The 16,625-nt window shown below is 33.8% G+C and overlaps 1 protein-coding gene across 1 annotated transcript; it reads right to left on the reverse strand.

Annotated features, from left to right (window-relative positions):
- Positions 1–7,448: 7,448 nt before the first annotated feature.
- Positions 7,449–11,814, reverse strand: LOC125847955 (LRR receptor-like serine/threonine-protein kinase GHR1). Its single transcript, XM_049527720.1, has 3 exons — positions 10,580–11,814; positions 9,007–10,512; positions 7,449–8,189 (listed from the first exon to the last, which is right to left on the reverse strand). Exons 1-3 carry the CDS (start codon positions 11,643–11,645, stop codon positions 7,606–7,608), a joined length of 3,156 nt encoding a protein of 1,051 aa, XP_049383677.1. The 5' UTR covers positions 11,646–11,814; the 3' UTR covers positions 7,449–7,605.
- Between the last annotated feature and the right edge of the window lie 4,811 nt (positions 11,815–16,625).

Here is a 16,625-nt window from a genome sequence, read left to right on the forward strand (position 1 = left end):
CAAAATAAAATATTTATTTGAAAATTCAAAGGGAGTCTAACAAAAACGTATTTGGTACTAATTAGTATAATGAATGATGCAAGAAATAAAAAGAGTGGCACTTGACAGTTGCATCTATATAATAGGTGTTGAGTGTCTGTATTTGTTTGTATGCTTTTATATGCTAGAATTTTGAATTCTTATGTTAGGTTGTAATGCTTGGTTAATCTTGTTTGAATATTTTATTTTTTGAAGGCGAAATAATTTGGGAAACTCATATATTTGGCTTTATTTGTCCGTTAAATTCTCCTACTCACTACTTTATCAAATGAACACTTAAACAGAGCAATAATATTCTTTGAACCATTAAGATTTTTATATGTTTATCTCTTTATCTTCTTTTCTTTTTATTTTAAAATTGTTTTTATTTTAATATTATCTTATTGTAGTGCCTTTGTTTAATCTATTAATTAGATATAGATTGTTATATATTGATTTTAGGCATTATGTAGATGATATTTTGAAAAGATTTCAGGAGAATTTAATATAAGTTATTTTGTGCATTTAACTTTATCTATTTTTGGATAATTTTAAAGATCTCCCTTAAGTTTGAGTAAAGTTACAATTCGAAATTGGGTCACAAAGGCACCTACTATAAACCTCCTGATAGACAAGCCAAAATTCAATTAGAAGCAATATTATCAAAAGATAAAACTAAGTGGAAGAAATAATAAGAAGAAGTGTGACCTATAGCATGGATATGTATAAAATGATACAAAATGTATTTAAAATGACCCAAAAATAACTGAGAAGGATAAAACTATACACAAAAACCAACCTCGGACCTAATATCACTAGTACAAGTGCATCTAAGTACATAAAGGATTATATACATCAAATATGTCTAATTAAAATACAAAATATATTGATAGTACAAAAAGAGGGAAAGCAACAATCTTCGGACACCAAGAACTCACTACAGTCTAAATCAATAATGGTCATGGGAGATCCGAACTCAGCAAGGGTGACTCGTACTAGGAGCTGCATCAAAAAAAGATGCAGAAGTGTAGTATGAGTATCAAAATACGAGGTACTCAATATGCAACATAGGTCAACCGAGCTCAAATAGAAACTATATAAGCAAAGAGGTTCGATAGTGCTAACACTATGATTCATTAACTAATGAGAGATATACGAACTACAAATGACAGTGAAGACAATAGTAATAAGCACATGATAACCAATACAAGACAATCACAACCTACAGATAATCATGATGATACAATGCAAATGTGGTCAATGCATAAAAGTATATGCCCGACAAAGTTTCTCGCGCCGCCGGAAATGATCCCTTGGACTTGACAACAAATGAAATTCAACAAATACAACCCATAATAGTTTCTCAAGCCGCTCGGGAATGCCTCCTCGAGCTTATCAGCAAAAGTACCAAATGAATTAAAATAAATACTTCTTTGGAACAAAAACCTCTGAAAAATGGTGAATTTCCTTTCAAAATCTCAAGTTTCCTTAAATAAAATCTATAACCCGCTCCCTTGGACCCCAAAACAAGTGGAAATCTTAGTAAAATCATTTAATTATCTCATTTACACATTTCGTGCGCATGATTGCATACAAAACACCATCAATCCATTCTCAATTCAACCATATCACACAAACAAACGGGAAGGCACTTGTCACAGTATATTCTTACCAACCTAGAACTCCAACTAGTCCAAGGTATTAGGATCACAAAAAGCTTAAAAATAAACGAAAAAGGGCACACAATCATAATCAATCATCTAACACGTATAAACCTAAGTTTTAAATCAGGTAGAAGCATTCTATAACGCCAAACAAGGAATAAGGTTAATCCTAATATAAGACTTCACGACTAGAAGTTAAGTTATAACACAAAAATGGCCAAAATACAACCACAGATCATAAAAACCTAGAAGCTCATCCTAACATCTTCCTTTGTTACTCAATTTATATAAAATCTAACTAAGCCAAGACTCAATTCTAGATGGTCCCCAAACATCACTATAAATCATCATAAAAGGTTTTGAAGCCTGATATCTTTGAGAGGGAAAAGAAGATCGGTGTTGCTTAGCCATTTCACATAATTCACATTGGAATAAGGACATATTTTTATTTCTAAATAACTGAGGTAACAAATGTCTTAAATAATAAAAACTTGGATGGCCAATCCTATACTGCCAAAGCATGACTTTATTCAAAACAGAAGTAGAGTCCAAATAAATAAGATTCAGTTGTAGTGAGTTGTTCCCGTTATCAAGAAAACAAAGATCTCCAGATTCTCTAGCACTGCCAATCATCTTTTTCAAGACCTTTCTCTGAAATTCACACAAATCGGAATAAAAAATAGCACGATAATTAAGAGAACATGTTAATTTACTGACCAGATTACAAGAGAGCTTTGAAATATGAAGAGTATCATGAAGTGCAAGAGATGGTAATAGTTTAATAGTTTCTTTTTCAGCAATTGCGGAGAAAGAACTATCAGTTATCTTGATTTTATTATTTCCTGCACAAGGATTGTAAGTAGAGAAAAAATGGGAACTTCCGGTTATGTCGTCACTAGCTCCTGAATCTGTGATCCAAGAATCTATTTGGTTGGAATTGACATTAAGAAAAGCAGACCATACAGTACATATTTCAGCAAAAAAACACGAAGGATTAAAATAATTTGGAGCATTTGAACGACATTGTGGAGATTGAAGGAGTTTGTGCAAAATTTTCAGTTGTTCCCGTGTAAATAAAGACATATCTGGAGAAGATAGTTGCCCCTGATCAAAATAAGTTGTTTGGAGGGACTGACCATTTTGATATTGGAAGTCACAATTATCAACTCTCCTCTTCTTCTAGTTTAGTGGTTTCCCATGTGTCACTCCCCGAGCTACCCCTGAGATGCTGATACGGGACCTAGGATTACAAGTGACCCTAAGCTAACCCTGCTGGCATGACATGAGCATATTAAGAATAATAATAACTGATGCGGAAGCTAATCATAAAGTAAATCTAAAATGATGGGGAATACCCATATACTAAAACTGAATATATCAAATCTGAGAGTTTAATACAAAAGAAATATCAAACTCGAAATACTAAGCTGAATCTAACTATGTCTGAAAATAGTCTCTAACTGACTAGAAGTGCTGGGACATGCCCCAGCTAAGTCTAGCAAAAACTGAAACTAGAAGACTGAAAAACAGAAATGATAACATGACTATTGTCCTTGAAAAATGAGGACTCACCACTGAGTGCTGCTGAACTGGAGATCGGGAACCGATCTAAGCGTGATTTGGAAGCTGAAAACCTGAACCTACATTACGAGAAGATGTAACCCAGAGTATGTGTCAATACTTGAAAGGTACTGAGCATGCAGGATAGAGTAAAGTTGAAATAAACATATAACTAAACAAGCAATAAAGCAAAGATATAATCTAAACATGATATATATACTGAATGTTGAACTAACTGGATACAATGACCAAATTTATAACATGTTGAGATTGAATACTGACTGTACTAAAATATGGTCAATGCAATAGAGTCTGACTGAACTGTGGGAGCTACTAATAGCCGATAATAAAATCACATGAGCTAAATGTGGAGTCTGATGTATATGCCCCATCAAAAGGACTCAATATACCCTGCCACAGGTATAAAGACATGACTGGCGTGATCACTAAATGATTCCCACAGAGGAAACTTACAACCTACGTGGCTCGTAGTTCTGGGACTATATGGGTGACTGACCCTAGTCCAACTCGGTATTATGCTACTCCCAATAGATTATGTAATTAACACATTATGACTGAATTTTTGTAAAATACTAGATAGCTCAGAACTGACATGCAAACTGAAAATGCACATTAATATACTGATAATGACATATTCAAGACTGAGGCATGTACATCTGAAGTACTGAAATATTTGACCTAGCATGTATAACTCAAGAACTAAAGAACTACATAGCTAGGGTTTTGAAATTCATGCAAGAAACCAAGTAATAACATGATAATCTAATTTGGAACATTTAAATAACTAATTCATGATCTACTGAAGTTCTAGAAACCCTAGGTCTAGTTAATATTAGGGAATCAAGAATCTGACTGAATTCTAGGGACCCAATGGGCGAAAGGAACCCACTAGTGAAATCCCACATACTTGTGACAAATTTCACGAAGAAATCTTTCGATTTCGAGGCTGGAACTGATGGAATCTTGTTGCGTTCTTGAACTAGGGTTCTTGACTTCTTTCTCCTCTTAGCGTTCTAATTTTTCTAAGTTTTGATGAATGATCTAACTTAGGTAAGTTCTAGTTATGTTTCTAGGCTAAAACTGACCAAAATCACGTAGTTTAGGGTTTAAACGACATAGTTTAGGGGTCCAACGCATAGGAAAAAGATCAAAAGACCCCTAACTTAAAAGCTGTTGGAAGCCACCCACGGAGGGACCTACGGTCCGTAGGTTTGGGTCGTAGGTCAAGTCTGCCCGACAAGGCTTCACTAAAACGAGCATAACTTTTTGCTCGGAAATGGGATTTTAGCAAACTCGGCGGCGTTGGAAAGATGATTCAATTATCTATCATATAGTAGGTCATGGGCCACCAAATTCCTTTTAGGCTAAGAGTGATGACCATTTGAAGTTGACCTAATCAGCAATCTCCCTCTAACTGGCTGCTAACCTTCACCAAAGGTCAGACCTACGATCCGTAGGTCCAACCACGGACCGTACTGGTCGATCGTTGGTGGGATCAGAGACTATAAAGATTTGTGCCTTAACGATGGAACCCCATCTACAGTCCGTGGGTGGTTCTGTCGGTACTGGCACCAGTTTTATGAAAACTAGGATTTTTCTTCATTTTCAGATCCGAGGTGTTACACCATGAATCTTCCAACATGTGTCACGGGTGTGCCAATATTTTTTGCAATGATCGCACCATGGCTTTTTGTTTTTGTCATCTCCATTCTTCATTGTTACAAAAGTTGAAGAGTCTATCGCAGGTTTTAGTTCAACATTTAAATCAGGTTTTAACATAACTTTCCTCCTAGTCTCCTATCTCCTAACTTAAGAAAAAGTTTCACGAAGTGAGGGTAGAGGGATTTTTTCTTAGGATTTGCGACCTGACCTCTTCAAACTCTCGGTTTAATTGTGCTAAAAAATGTGAACTCTCTCATTTCTGCCCTTTTTTCTTGCTTTCACACTATCCATAGAACACTCTCATTCATCATGCATTGTAACACTAGTCTAACTCCTGCCACAAAGACACTATTTCATTATAATAAATAGTGACTTCCTCTCACCCTACTTAGCTTGTCATAGTTTAATTTTTAACTCAAAAATTTGAGAGACATTTTCTATGTCTCCCTAACGGCTTCCCACACATCCTTAACAGTGGGCAAAAAGAGATAAGATTTACCTAGGACTGCTTTCATGGAATTTATTAATCAAGCAATCATGAGTGAATTCTCTGATCTCCGAAAGTTCAATCTCTGGGTCGGTCAGATGTCCTAGCTTTCCACTGTCATCAGTTGCAAGTTTTACGGACTGTGCCCATTTCAGATAGTTCTTTTCATTTAATCAATGAGAAGTTAACTGGAAGAGCATGTGAGAAGCATTGCCTACTTGTGTCATCAAATTTTATGTAAGAGCTTCTTGAGAAAAACTTTTGTCTTCTATTGATGTTCCAGGAAGATGCTTTTCGTGAAAGACTGTTTTATCCATATAATATTAGGGGGGAAAGTCTCACTTTGATACTATGAAAGTTTAGATACTGCAAAAAGTATATCTTTATTCATAGTGTTTGTACAATATTTATAAGAGAACAAGTAAGACCAAATAAACTAATCAATCTGTAATTCTTAGAAAATCCTTGAATCGTGGGATTTCCTCTAAACTATTTTCCTAGAATAATATATTCTAATCTCATATTTACATGAGCAGATTATAATCAAATTTGCCAACGAGTAAATTACAATCAAATCTGTCAGCTCATGGAGCAGAATATGACTAAATCTGCCAACTCATTCGACAGATACAATTAGAATGCTTTTGGTTATAGCGGCATGAAAAAAATGGAAGATTAATCATGGGCGTGAAGTTTGCCTTCTAGAACGCTATACTACAAAGAGAAATTTATGTTGAAAAATCAAAAGGATTCAACGTAGAAAGACATGAAGATATGATTTATCTATTAAAGAAAGCTCTATACAGATTAATCAAACATTCAGAGCTTAGTACAACTGAATAAATAACCATTTGCTAGACTTAGATTTTAAAAAACAAGAAAATTGGCTCTAACATTATTATTATTACAGAAAGAAATTTATGTTGAAAAATCAAAAGGATTCAATGTAGTAAGACATGAAGATATGATTTATCTATTAAAGAAAGCTCTATACATATTAAAGCAAACTCACAGAGCTTAGTACAACTGAATGAATAACTATTTGCTAGACTTAGACTTTGAAAAAAGTTTACATGCTACGACTCTTTATATCAAGAAAATTGATTCTAACATTATTATTACTATTTCTATGTATGTCAATGATTTACTTGTGACAGAAAATAATATTGCATTGATTGAAGAGTTCAAAGAAGAAATGATGACTGATCTTGATGAGATGACTTATTCTCTGAGAATGGATATCAAACAAATTTATAATGATGTCTTTGTTTGCCAAAAGAAATATATGAAGGAGATCCTAAAAGTATTTAGAACGGAAGAATGCAAGAGCGTGAGTACTCAAATGAATCAAAAGAAAAAACTGCAAAAGGATGATGGAGTTGAAGTTGTTGATGAGAGAGTATATCAAAGCTTAATTATTTGATGCTTAATATATCTGCCACAACAAGGCCTAGCATCTTGTTTCCTGTTAGTGTTTTATCCATGTTTTTAAATTGTGATAGTGAGTTAGTTGCGTATGATGGTTGTTAAGAGAGTAATTAGGTATATCAAAGGAACATGACATCAAATTTAGCAAAAGTCAACACTTCAAAGAAGCAAGAAATAGTGGCACAGTCAACTGCTGAAGCAAAGTTTATAATGACAACAGTTGTTGTAATTAAGTATTATGGCTGAGAAAAATTATGACAGATTTGCAGGTGAAGCAAAAATAAGGTACTCAAATATTGATAGATAACTAAACTATTATAGCCAAATCACAAAATTCAGTCTTCTATGGAAGAACTAAACATTTCAATATCAAGTTAAATTTTTTATGGAAAATACCAAAGACTAGTGAAGTGATATTGGTTTATTGCAAAACAGAAAATCAGATGGCTGATTTTTTTTACCAAATCATGTTATGCCAACATATTTGAGCTTCTTAGAGAAAAGCTAGGATTTTACAGCTCTTGATCCAGGAGGAATGTTGATGATGCCTCAGAACCAGGAGTAATCAAAGACTGGAATCTTTCAGCAAAAAGAAAAAAAGTGGGGTGGGGGGTGAAAGTTGTATACATTATAAATATGCCCCAATTTACAACAAACAATGGTTAATAAAACTAGCCCATTCACACACTAAACTTGCTAATTCTACAAACTCAAGGGAAGCCAATGAGCTATTTGATTCCCAAGCAAAAGCCAAAATGAGGAAAACTAAATAGATGAAAGGTCCTCATATACAGTCTTGATACCTGGCCTCTCAGATACCGAACGTATGCATCTTAGAGCTATTGCAAGAACCTCCTTCATTTGCTTCTCTATTGTTTGATTTCCCATCTCAGATGACAATGCATTATCAAAACAATCGAATCCTCCACCTTCTGCCACTTTCAACCTTACCCAATCAGTCAAGTCTACACCACCATCTTCACCAGAAACAACGTCACCTGCACATTTCCCAGTTAGGACCTCCAACAAAATGACTCCGAAAGCATATACATCTGATTTGAAGGAAGGCACTGGTTTCTTCGATGCAGCCAACTCTGGTGCACGATAACCTAACACTCCAGCATCAAGAATTTGTTCAATTGTCCCCGCTTGAGTCATAAGACGATGAAGGCAGTAATCACCAACTCGTGCATTAAGATCAGGACCATCCAACAAGATGTTGGTTGCTTTAAGGTTTCCATGAGGAACCTCGCGGTCAAAATGGAGATAATTCAGGCCACGCGCAATATCAACTGATATTTTGAGTCTTTGGGGCCAGCTTAGTGGTGGACCTTTTCTTCCAGGTCGATCTGCAAAGGTGTCGCACGTTAAATGTATATACAGAAACCTTACACTATACAAACTACACAAAAGCATACAAAATAGTAGAGAAGTTGAGCAGGTAGAATCACCAATCGAAAATAAGGTATTTGAGCACTGAAGAATTTGCAGTTCATTGTGACCTTTTTATGAGCAAAGTACCACAACTATTGCTGAACCTTACTGCCAGTGCAGGGATATTAACCAAGTAAAGGCCTGCTTACACTTCCAGTCGGACCAGGTAACAAAGACATACGTAGTGTATAGGGCCTTGGACAAGTTTAAAGTTTTCCAACAATAAATCAGAATCTAGACATCAGCAGTTTAAGTTGAAGAATTCCACAGTGAAAGTGATACTATATTTCATGATAATACAAACTGTTACTTGATTGCAAGAATTCACAAGGAATTCGAGGATCAAGTGACTGTTTCAGGAGTTCCCTCAAGAAGAACAGCTAAAGAAGGAGAAATATTGAGAGAATAGATTCAGAAGAGAAAGAGTGTAGTTTCATATATGATTGTGAATGAACTGATTACAAGCTGTATAATGAATGAATGGATTAGCTGGACTCACTATGCTAACTAAAAATGGAAATGGCTTCTTATCCTTAATTCGTGTATCACAGACTGAGAAAATTCATTCCCCACAAGAACTGTCAAGATATCAAACTGACAAATTGTTTGCCATGAAATACTAAAAAATATCAAAAGAAGGAAAGATTATAAGTGTTTTATGAGTTCAAAGTGTTATAGCAAACGATATGCATAAGACGAACTGCAAGGTTGATGCGAGAAGATAAAGTTTACCATATAGAAAACTTGATAGACTTCCGGGAGATATGTAATCTGAAAGAATAAGCTTCTCATGTTGTGTGGGACCCCAGTAGTAACCTCTTAATCCCACCACATTTGGATGTCTAATGTTGGCAAACTTTTTAGCCTCCTTTGTGAAATCCTTTCTCTGTTTGGCCACTCCTTCTCTCAACCATTTCACAGTCAAGAGCAACCCGTTATCTAGTGTTGCCCTGTAAGATGTCCCATGGCTGCTTCTGCCTAAGACTTCAGCTGGGGCCCTAGATAGTTCCTCAGCTGTAAAAGAGATTGTATCATCAAGGAAGAACAGCTCTCCAGCCAAATTATCAGCAAGGCTTTCTGCAGTATATGATTCCCCTGACTCTGGTGACCAAGTGAAATGACTTGTTTTCGAAGGGGAGAAACCTGTCGTTTTCTCATCAGCACTAATTACTTCGGATGATGATGCTTTCCGTGAAGCAGCTGTACCATCTTGTGCTGAAACTACTGCACCTTCTCTACTGCTAAAACCAGAAGGATTTGATTGGGTTTGACGGCGGATGTCTTTGTCAGTAACATGTGCCTGCGAGTTCCTCGATGCCCGCAAGTAAAATACAAAAATGGCTAGCATGATTAAAACAACAAGAACAACCACACAAGCAACAATGATTACCACTTTAATAATAGTTTTAAGTTGCCTGCTCTTATGCTTTTCTGTTGAAGCTTGATCAGATCCTGAAGGAGGATTCGGAAATTGAAGTTGAGAGTTTCCCGGGTAGAAAGATGATAAGGAAAATTTTCTCAAATTCTCAGGCACGACGCCAGAGAAGTCATTGAGTGATGCATTAAAGCTTTGGAGGCTGTTAGGCAGGTTTTTTGGCAGTTCACCCGAGAAATGATTCTCTGAAACATCTAAAGAAGTAAGAGAGCTAACATTACCCATGGAAGTTGGCAAAGATCCAGAGAAATTATTTCCTGATATATCGAGTACTTGAAGTGCAATCAGTGACCCAAATCCATCAGGAAAGTAACCAGCAAGCTGATTATGAGAAAGATCTAGAACACGAAGCTTAGGAGTACTAGCCGGAGGAGAGAAATCAATGCTTCCAACAAATGCATTGTTTTGTAGGTGAAGTTCTTCAATAGTGGGCATAGTTAGTAGAGAAGTAAGAAGAGGCCCATCCAGCTGGTTGAAACTGAGATCAAGGACAGTGATCTTAGGAAACTGTGAAATAACTTTCGGGATAGATCCTGTCAAGGTATTGCTCGAAAGGTTGAGGTGATATAAACGCAGAAACTGAGCCGTAACCTCAGGGATGTTTCCAGTCAAACGGTTTTGGCTAAGGTCAAGAAATTCAATATTCCCCCATTTCAGCATTCTAGTTAGATTACCTTTGAACTGATTTTTCGAGAGATCAAGCACCGCAGAAGTTCCAGTCACAAAGGGAAGTTCACCAGAAAGAGCATTGGAGGATAAGTTAAGAGTTCGCAATGTTGTGGATGTTATCATGCTTATTGGACCTGCAAAATGACGAGATTGAGAAAAACAGCGAAAAGAGTTATTTACCAAAGGGTTTCATGTATTTACCAGTGAGGTTGTTTCCACTCAAATCCAACTCAGTGAGAAGCAATGCATCTCCTTTCAAAAGATCATTCGGAATAAATCCGGAAAATAAGTTGTTGGCAAGTTTAAGCACCTGTAGATCATAAACAAAATTGAAACTAGGCAATTCCCCTGAGAGCTGATTGTAGCTCAAATCCAAGACCTTCAAGTTGCCAAAAGTCTGAGCTTCATTTCCACTTACAAGTGAACCCTTTAGCTGATTATGGCTAAGATTTAAATACTTCACCGACTCCGATAAACCTGGCAAAAATTTCTGCTGCTGAGAAGCAGTGTTCACTAGCAAATTTCCACTCAAGTCAACATGAGTTGCAGTGGTAAGCAGCAACATTTCTGCATCCAAATTGCCATCAAACATATTTCCGTGCAAATCAAGCACTTCAAGATTTTCCATCAGCTCAAATCCTTTAGGAATTTCCTTTGTGAATACATTAACAGATAGATTCAGGTATACCAAACCAGTCAATTTCATCAGAGATGAAGATAGAGCCCCAGAAAAAGAATTGTGACTCAAGTCCAAAGATTGCATAGACACAAGCCCTGAAATTGTCTCCGGTATCATACCAGAGAAGTTATTACCAGCTAATGACAGATTCTTTAACCTCCCTAACTGTCCAACCTCTGGGGGTAAAGAAGAGTTGAATAGATTACCTGAGAGATCTAGATACTGAAGGCTCTTAAATCTATCTATGTTATTAGGCATTTTCCCAGCAATTGAATTGTTAGCCATTGAAAGCTTAACAAGCTTTGTAAGATTAGCAAATACACTCAAATCAACATGAGCAACTAAACCCAAGTTGTCAAGAACAACTCCTGCAACATTACCACCATTACACATTATCCCATTCCAAGATGAAGGACATCCATTGAAATCAATAGACTCCTCATTCCAAGATTCAAGAAGAAACCCCGTTGGATCATGTTCGACACCTTTCTTAAACTCGAGCAAAGCCAATATATCCGGAGACGGAAGCTGCCCAATGACACAGCCAAAATAAAGAACAAAAACCATCAAAAACTTGAGTAACTTCATTCTAACACCACAATGTAAAATGGGGTTCACTTACAACAAGAAATCAATATCAGTACACCTTGATTACAACAACTACAAATACCATGACAGATAGCATATCGAAACGAAAGCAAGTCTCTTTCAAAGATGACAGAACGTAAATTCTTTTTTCTAGTAAAGGTTACAATCTGACACCTCAGATTTGCTTGCTTGCTTGCATATATAGAGTAGTAATTTTTTCAAGTTATGCATTTAATTAAGCTGCATTAAATACTGGAAATGGAATGGACCCAGAAAAGTTTTGGCCTTTAGATATGTTGAGGACCAAAACTCAGAATGGTATTGGTAGTGACTGACACTTAAACTTTTGTATCATTTCTCTCTATGTTTTACCCAATAAAATTGGTCTTGTTTTATTATGTGGAATTCTAGTTTGGCTTTTTATTACCTTAATACAAACACTAGCTATTTCAATTTTTTGTTGTCTCATCATATCTTATTCTCCTTTTTACTACTACAAGAAAATGCCACAAAATAGTCCTTTCACTGTAGGAGTAGGTATAAAGTGGTCTTTTAACTATACTTTTATCGGATTTAGTCTTTTAACTATTTAAAAACTTATCAGTTTTGATCTCTTAAATATAAACCTAAGTTACTTGCGTAAAAAATGGATAGAAACCAAACATGATAAGTTTTTAAATACTTAGAGAAGTAAAATTGATAAATGAATAGTTAAGGGACTAAAACTGATAAATGTATGGTTAAGAGAACAAATCTGATAAATTTTTAAATAGTTAAAAGACTAAATCCGACAAAAACATAGTTAAGGAACCATTTTAGACTTACTTTTATAGTTAACGGAACTCTTTTTTACTATTAGTCACATTACAAAATTTCTTTCATTGCTCCCTATGTCCCAACTTGTACTCCCTCTATCCCTAATTACTTGTCCACTTTTGAATTAACACACATATTAAGAAATCAATAATTGAAATAGTGAGTTTACCATTTTACCTCTATTAATTATGAAGTGGATAAATTAAAAACTTAATATTTTCAAAAATTTCTATCTTTTTCAAAGTAATTAATTGAGGGGATAATAGGTAAAAAAAAATATTCTTTCTTGATTTGTTAAAATGGACAAGTAATTAGAGACAACTAAAAAAGGAAATATGGACAAGTAACGAGGGACAGAGGGAGTATGATTCACTTTCTTTTTTAGTCCGTTTAAAAAAGAATGATACATTTCTATATTAAGTAATAATTTAACTTTAAAATATATATTTTATCCTTAATGAAATAATTTATAATCATACAAACATTTATCACTTATTTTAGATCATAAGTTTTAAAAGTCTTTTTTTTATTAAACTTCGTGCCAAATAAAAGCAATTCAAGCGGGGTAACTTTTTATCTAACCGTTTTAGACTTGAATTCTTGTGAGATTTAGGTATATATTCTGAAATTAATTGAGTGGTTGCTGCATCCAATTTGTAAAAAAAATCATTCCTTGTTAATTTTATGGAATATTAATTTGGGATTTTATACAATATTTGCCTTCTTCTTTTGAGATTAGCATAATTCTTAGTACAGTAGTATTTTTTTAACTAGCTAGAAAAAGGAGGTTGTCAGGCAAAAGTTGGGGGGAAAGAGAAATAGCTAGAAATGAAGTGTGTTTTTAGCATAATTTTGTCAGTAGATATGGAAACTTTTACCCGCCTAAAAAGCATAGGCATCTTTTATATTTTTATAATATGGATATAAAAAAAATTATATACAGTAATTGATACTTATAATATTTGTAATGGAATATTTTTTCCTGATCCAATTTATATGACATACCTTTTCTTTGGTCAGTCACTAAAAAACATATTTTTATTTCATTTTATTTGAGTTAGCTTAACTTGCCATGGACTTTAAGAAGGAAAAAAAGCTTTTGAAATTTGTTGCCTAAAATAAATGATAGTTATTTGTGTGATTATAAATCATTTTGTTAAAGATAAAATGAGTATTTTACAATTAAATTGTTACTTAATATAGGCATATGTCATTCTTTTTTGGACGAACTAAAAATGAAAGTAAGTCAAATAAACTGAGACAGATTGAGATAACAACACATTTTTTATTTGGCAGTATTTAAAACTCCCTCCGTTACTTTTTAGTTACCGTCTCTACTAAAAATATTTGTTCCAAAATAACTGTCAATTAAACAATCAAGAGAGAATTAATTGTATTTTTCCAACTTTACCCTTAACATTTATTATTTTAGAATTAAGAGGCGCATATATAGATAGAAATTAAAGAATTAATAAGGGATATATTGGTCAAATAACACTCTTTATTAATTTTTTTTAAGGATTATGTTAAATCTTATCGTGACAACTAAAAACAAACAGAGGAAATAACACTATGAACATGTTATCTATATAGGATCCCACTTATTTAGCAAAAAAATCCATAATTTTAAAACATTATAAAATCTTCATATATATTTTAGTACAAATTAAACCTCTAAAACTATGAAGTGTAAAAGCATAAGGGACCATCATAGTGGGTTTTCTTTACAAATTACAAGTATTATTGTACTTGATGTTTCATCTTTTATTTATGTGGTAAATAAATATAAATACTATCAAGTGCGGTTTTGTTCTAAAAAATTAAGTTGAATATGAAATTGTGTATTGCTTATATTGCATTCCTTTATATTAAAAGGAATCAATTCATAACTTCAAAGTTAAATTATAAAAATATTCCTTTTATTCATTTAAAAATACTCAAGTTTTTAATCTAAAAACAAAAAAACTACCGCTACAAATTATAGTAGTCACAAATTTTCAATTAAAACCTAGAGAGAAGTATTAAAAACACTCATAAACTTGGCGCGAATTATTAATTTTGTCATTAAACTATTGACAACTTTAAAAACACTCTTTTACTTGGCTAACTAAACTTACATACATCTCTATCATGCTATTCACATAAACGTGTTATTTACGCACGTATATGTAGAATTTTTTTGTTGATGTGGCATACACGTCATAATGGATAGTATCAGTCCAAACCTCTAACTCAAAGTATTGATAAAGCATGGTGAAAGAAAAATACAAAAAGATCTGTCATTTATATTGCCTCTAGATGTTGATGTTGTGATGCTCATGAGCAAGAAATGTCAATTCACCCATTTTTTGTTAACAACTCCCATAGTCATTAGAGAAGAAGAACCTTAATATATAGATAAAAAAAAACTAAAGATTGAAAATAGGCTTAAAATAGGTCATTTGTATGTAGAAATCCATGTATTATCATTTCACTAAACAAATTATATAATGTAATTCAAATAATATTATTATTCACCACAAAATAACATTTTTTTTTCATTATAATTCTTGCATAATTAGAACATGAATCAAACTATCCCGGAGTTCCACTATTCTTAGCAACTTTTTTAGTACTCCTTAAACTAATTCCTTATTATTTTCTAGCATTCAGCTCAAGAATATGTTCATTTGCTAATATGATGGCCGATCATAGTTCAGTAAAGTTTCTAAGTGGGTTCACTTAGACCACACTATATATGTATGAATGATTTTTATATTTCATAGGGGATCTTAGTCCTTTATTTATAGTTCTTGCATTAATCGGTCTGCAATTAAGTGTAGCTATATCACAAGCTCATGTTTCTATGATTTTAATCAATATTTACTTGAATAATGCTATAAATCTTCATCAAAGTGCTTATTTTTTATAATTGAATAAAAGTGAGTTTGAATAAGTGTACTTAGTCGTGGAGCATTCTCAGTCTTTGCTTTAGGAATCGTTCATGTGCATCTCCTTACTTTATAGCGGTTTAGGAATCGTTCCTACGCATCTTCTTACTTTATAGCAGTTATTGCTCTGATTCACACACACGCATGTACGCACACGCGCACACACTCAAACTAACATGCATGTGAGATATTTTTCCACACACACTAACATGCATGATATTTTTCCAATGTCCGTATAGTATTCAATTAGTTATTGAGGTTAATTAATGTGAGACTTGCATGTTATTTTTTCAATGTCCGTATAGTATCTAAATTATTGAGATTAATTATGTTATATTGGCTAAATTTTATATGAAAAGGGTAAAAAATATCCTTAAATTATATAAATTTTGAACAAAAACACACTCAATTCATAATTTTGTCAAAAAATACCGGTAACGTTAGTATTTTGATAAAAAAATGTCATTTTCCTGATAAACATATTATTTATATATATGTATGTATGTATTTGCGTTGTGTGAGTTCTAGTTCGAAAGAAAGCGCAGCAAATGATTGATAGGGTAGCTCAGTTGGTAAAAAGGGAGATAATACTAAAGTGGGAGGCTCGTAAACGCTATTAATGTAATGACTAGTGTAATCTTTTTTCTCTACATGAATTTTTTCTTATGTAAGCCTATATAATGTCAACTAATTATAGAATGCAATTTCTACCTTTCTAATGGGCCCCAAGGGAAAGGGTTTCGAATGAGCTAATATTGGGCTTTCATTAGCTGTTATCTTCTCAATAGCTATTGAAGTTGAGACAAATGAAAACCCTTCTTTGCAAAAGTTTCCACAAAGATTCAAGGAACACCATCATTTCCTCCTCCAAAGCAAAACAAGTGTACTCTAAATATATATATAGAAAAAAGGCAATAGTGAAAAGAAAAGGAAAGAGGCTCAAAGTGATATCTTATAAAGATACACCATAATTAAAAACTAATTGACATTAGTGATATCAAAAGAAATCATCATCATGATCTAGTACTTAATTAACTAGGATGGATTAGGTGTCTTTATGACAATTAGATGAGTAGTATATATCATATATGCAATCAATGTGGGAACCAATTAGTAAAGAAAGGGGGGACCTATAGTTTTTCATGTGCCAATTGTCAAGGGGCAAAGAGCCGGAGACACAACGAAATCAATACCCTCTATGCCATGCAATTGCAACTAATATGAGTACGTATGG

The sequence above is a fragment of the Solanum stenotomum genome, chromosome 12, assembly GCF_019186545.1.
Source record: "Solanum stenotomum isolate F172 chromosome 12, ASM1918654v1, whole genome shotgun sequence".
Taxonomy (NCBI): domain Eukaryota; kingdom Viridiplantae; phylum Streptophyta; class Magnoliopsida; order Solanales; family Solanaceae; genus Solanum; species Solanum stenotomum.